The sequence below is a fragment of the Atta colombica genome, unplaced genomic scaffold (genome assembly GCF_001594045.1).
Source record: "Atta colombica isolate Treedump-2 unplaced genomic scaffold, Acol1.0 scaffold236, whole genome shotgun sequence".
Taxonomy (NCBI): domain Eukaryota; kingdom Metazoa; phylum Arthropoda; class Insecta; order Hymenoptera; family Formicidae; genus Atta; species Atta colombica.
This window is the reverse complement of record NW_017259334.1, coordinates 1,111,843-1,116,583: the sequence shown is the minus strand read 5'-3', so window position 1 is coordinate 1,116,583 and position 4,741 is coordinate 1,111,843. Positions and strand designations below refer to the sequence as shown.

At 35.5% G+C, this 4,741-nt stretch overlaps 2 protein-coding genes across 3 annotated transcripts in view; one reads left to right on the top strand and one right to left on the bottom strand.

Moving 5' to 3' along the window:
- The first annotated feature begins 411 nt into the window (after positions 1-411).
- LOC108688625 (cytochrome b-c1 complex subunit 6, mitochondrial) lies at positions 412-1,541 on the top strand. Its single transcript, XM_018194963.1, has 2 exons — positions 412-641; positions 1,116-1,541. Exons 1-2 carry the CDS (start codon positions 546-548, stop codon positions 1,287-1,289), a joined length of 270 nt encoding a protein of 89 aa, XP_018050452.1. The 5' UTR covers positions 412-545; the 3' UTR covers positions 1,290-1,541.
- A 79-nt stretch (positions 1,542-1,620) lies between these two features.
- LOC108688623 (rabankyrin-5) overlaps positions 1,621-4,741 on the bottom strand; it is a 7,996-nt gene continuing 4,875 nt past the window's right edge. The window contains exons 7-13 of one of the 2 annotated variants that reach the window (XM_018194959.1): positions 3,958-4,671; positions 3,600-3,872; positions 2,959-3,400; positions 2,686-2,883; positions 2,357-2,597; positions 1,869-2,124; positions 1,621-1,789 (exon numbers count right to left, since the gene is read on the bottom strand). In XM_018194959.1, the coding sequence (XP_018050448.1) occupies positions 1,648-1,789; positions 1,869-2,124; positions 2,357-2,597; positions 2,686-2,883; positions 2,959-3,400; positions 3,600-3,872; positions 3,958-4,671 (2,266 nt within the window). In that variant the 3' untranslated portion in view covers positions 1,621-1,647. Of the gene's footprint in view, positions 1,790-1,868; positions 2,125-2,195; positions 2,275-2,356; positions 2,598-2,685; positions 2,884-2,958; positions 3,401-3,599; positions 3,873-3,957; positions 4,672-4,741 lie in introns of those variants that run through there. The other variant, XR_001931797.1, reaches the window with a different exon arrangement.

Sequence of the window (4,741 nt, the reverse complement as noted above, 5' to 3'; positions counted from 1 at the left end):
TATATATATAATATCTCATTTTTAGTGCAAAAATTTTTGGAGATTTCAAGCAACGCGAACAGACCTATATAATTTGCATGGAATGGATTCCTTAGATTTTCGGTCTTATTTCTGAACACACCTAAAACGAACCGATGTGAACGTTGCTACATACGGATTTCGCATGAAATTACAATTGCACAGCCGCATAAACGTATGCTTAAAGAAAATTATGCAATCGTGTTTGACGTGCAATTTAATAATAAAAATGCAATTAGATAATTTTTATGCATCCATTTATATGGATTGCAAGTTTATCTGAATATATGCCCTTAAAATCGTATCCAATCACTTTTTAGTCTACCTATTATCTGTAGCAGCTGATTGGCTGCTGTACTAATTCTTCAATACAACTTTAAATTTCGATCAATCGATGAATCGTGATAATTCTTCCCGAACGTTCTGAGTTGCGGTTATCTTCATTCATTTCCAAGTGTTTCTTGATTTCTTCAGAAATTTGGGAAGTCAACTTCCACGATATCAGAGTATCCTGATAAATAAAAGAAATGTCGATACAGAACTTCTTCAAGCGTTATCTGCCAGTAGTTAAGGCCGACGAAGGAGAGGAAGAGGAACTAGTGGATCCACAAACAGTCCTTCGGGTAAGTGACAATAGTTATATAATGTTTTGTCTTTTGAACGTGCAAATACTTCGCCGATTTTTCGAAATACAATCGCATTTGATTAAGTTTAAGCCACGATTATCGTATTGCGTTTTGTGATTTCACAGTTTGAAAAAAATTTTAACTGAAAGAAAAAGGTTTTCAAATGCCGATATTCTGTTTGCTTTTTTAACATCAAAATAGTTTAATAAAGCCGGAATAAAATACGAGTTTTAATAAAATTTCTTCTATACGAATATATTTATATATACGGATATAATTTTTTTAACGAAATAAAACAATTGAATTGACTTGTAATTCGGTTTAAATTCAAATTGTTTATATTATTTATATCAATTATTTATATCAATTATTAATAAAAGAATTGACATTAAAAGCATATTTATGACAAAATTTTATCATGCTCTAACATCTTGTATCATTTTTATTTATATTTGATTTTTCCTTATGCAGGAGGAATGCAGTCAACTACCGAAATGCGTCAGTTTCAAAGAGAAGTTGGATACGTGCAACAATCGTGTTAATTCAAGATCTCATACAGAAGAAACATGTGTAGAGGAGATTTTGGATTATGTCCAATGCGTAGATCATTGCGCCGCAAAGACTCTGTTTAGTAAACTCAAATAATTGCACAATATTTCCATAAAGAACTAAACTATTGTTTGCAATGTTGTTTGCAATGTTAAAGCTAAAAATTTCTCTGAAACATGTACATATATAATCAAATACTAGCAATAAAAGACTAAATTATTATAGATAGAAATATCTCTTCGTGGTCTCTTCATCTGTATTTCAACTCTACGAAATAGTTTTTAACAAATTTGAACAATGTGTATACAATAGAATACATAAAATATGAATGACATAATTATACACAGACTTTCAGTGCAGTTCGTTCTGTTTTTTGTCATGTATAAAAAAATGTTGGAATGATCTTTTTCTCCATTTGTTTTGTCATATATATATATATAAATTCTTATTTTAACTATGATGGTTGAAGAGAACCAGTACCCAGTAATACATCAAAGCATACATTGCACACACGTACTGGTTTGTTCAAGCCAAATTTCAAGATTGGTACATCTTGACCTGAGCACTTGCTGCACAAAATTCGTCCACAATGCCGGCTAAAAAAAAAGAGAATATTAAATATATATTTAAAAGATTAACACGTCAATTTTTGTCCTTAAAACAATTCAACAATACCAATGATGCTTGCGCATTGTAAGAGAGAATTTTGTTCCGCACTCTAAGCAACAATCCTTGTCGGACCATGGCGCTTCTTGTGTTAAAGAATCTAATAGTCTATATAACAACTGTTTCGTCGCTACTTGATAATTGAAGATCGTAATTCCATCTTTATTCATCGAACCCAGGCATGCCCCGGCTTTCACTAGCGTTCTACAAAGATTGCCATTGCCTTTCATATACGCGATCAACAACGGAGTATTTCCATCCAAATCTGAAATATACAAACTCAATAAGACACATATATGGTGCTTTTCAGCAAGAAACATAGTGTAACACAATCACCATAACGTAATCACTTCATCTTTGTTTAATATTGACAAATAACAAGAATGTAATTATTCATTGCCATTTGTGTCTCTTGCTGAAAAACACTCATAATATACAATTTAGCTAAGAGAGATTGTCTTTCAGAATAGTTTTATCATTTTGTCTTTTTGTGTAACCTGCATTATTAACTGGATATTGCGACATGCATTCTAAGAATAGATCGCATATCGTCGCAGCGTTGTCCCTCGCGCATCTGGCCAGTTCATGTAGAGGATTACGACCCTTGAGATTCACTGCTTCCGCATCTAGCGTACATTCAGTCAATAATGTCCGCACTACTGATACATGACCTTCTCTTACAGCTACGTGCAACGCGTTGTCGCCATCCGCATTTACCGCGTCAAAATTAATATTGTTCTATGCAAACGAGAATTTGTTTGTCGTGAAATATCGTGACTATATAGAGATTAAGATTGTTAATTTCGATACATATTTAGTTTCTTACTTGCAATAACGCAGAGACAACAGCGGCATGTCCTACTTTAGCCGCTACGTGCAGAGCGGTGTTCCTATTTGCATCCGTATCGTTGACACGAGCACCCGCCAGAATCAAACTTCGCACTAACATCTCATTCCCCGACACGGCGGCAAGATGTAGGGGTGGCGTTTGTGTAACGTCGTGTATTCTTGAATTTACGTCTACCTGAAAAGTGATGATCGGCTGCAGATACTGACTTTATATATAATTAATTTATTTATTTACGCTTAAATGCAATACTTGTATCGACAATAAAAATAGAATGCTCTCCATGTCACCCTTCTGTATAGCAGTATGTAAGAAATTTCTGCCTTTATTGTCATATTGTTCAGCAGCTTTAGGTAATCTCTCTAATATTGCTTGTGCGGCTTTGTTATTGCGAACTGTTAGGGCGGTCGCGAAAGGCGACAATCCTTTCTTATCTCTTTTATTCAGATCTATATTTGGGTGGCACAGTAGAAGAGAAATAATTTGCGAATGCTGATTCTGTATCGCAACATGCACAGGTGTTTTTCCCTCTGCGTCGCGGGCATTCACATCAGCTCCGTGCTCGATGAGTGTTTGAACGACTTGCTCCAGTCCCCATTGACAACACAAATGTAATGGCGTGCACTCGTCTCTTGCCTCGTCTCCACCAGCACCGTCTGGGCCGGGTCGTCTTGAAGCATTCAAGTCGCATCCACTGCAAAATAATAAATCATTATTTAAAAAAAGGTAAAATATAACGTTAAATTACTTAAATAACTTCTTTTTGTAGTAAATCGAATTATATTTTCATCATAAGAAATTACAAAATATAAGATAATATCTGTAATGATTTAATAACTTTTTAAAATAAATCTCTGCTTGTCCATTCTTTTCAACTAAAAAAAATTTCGCACCTTCTAATCAAGAATTGTGCAATATCCTCTTTGTTATCGTCGATTGCTCTGTGTAACAACGTTTGTTGACAGCCATCGGGGCCTGGACCCCAACAATCTGTATCCGCTCCATGTTTAACCAAAATTGATGCAGTATCTTCTTGATCCGAATCTAAAGCATCCCATAACGGACATCCTATTGAAGTGTCTACGCCTCGCCTGCAAAGAGCCTCTACCACTTCGCCCAATCTACAATGTACGCACAGTTGTAACGGTGTCTCTCCATTGGCTGTTCTACACATACAATTAAACAGTTAATAAAATTGAAACTGTAATCGCAAATAGATTTCAGTAAGTTTTAATGTATTATCAAACTCACTTTGCGTTCATGTCAGCACCATTTTCTAACAAAAATATCGCTGTAGCCGAATCCTCTTTCAGTATCGCTTGATGCAATAACGTCAGACCTTCATCGTTGCGTTCATTCACGTCAGCTCCAGCTTTTATCAGAGCCAGCACGATATCTTTACCTTTCTTGAATGGTGTCTTTATAGCCAAACTTAGAGGTGTCTCGTTCGCGTTGTTCTTAATAGTCAACTGCGAATCCAAACTTGTAGCGTCTAATAACTCGATGACTATGTCAGTGTACAAATTCGAAATAGCGAAATGAATTGGCGCGTCGCCAGTAGAAAGAGTAACGACATCGGTCGGCAGCCCATTTTTTAACAGAGCATGAGTCAAATCCTTTAAACCCACTCTGCACGCTTCGTGTAGTATTGTGAAACCTTCGTTGTTAGTTTTCGTTAAATTATTATTACAATATTCCACTAAGAATAACGCTGCCTCTTCTTTGCGTTCTTGCGTCAGGATATGAAGCAATGTATTTCCGGTGACATCATATGTTGGATTCGGTATAGCGCCTTTAGCAAGCAATTTCGACGCAAAGTATTCATTGAAAGGTTCCATCTTCATTGCAAAACACAACGGCGTATCATCTTCGTTTGTGATTTGATCTACATCTATATTCTTCGCCTCGAGTAATAGATCGAACAGCATCTCGTTTTTTTCCGAGATACAGCTGTGAAGCGGAGTCCTGTAAAAAATGCTAATAATCTTAGCTTGATGTATTTTAAAATGTATTATAAATTCTATTTCAAATTTTA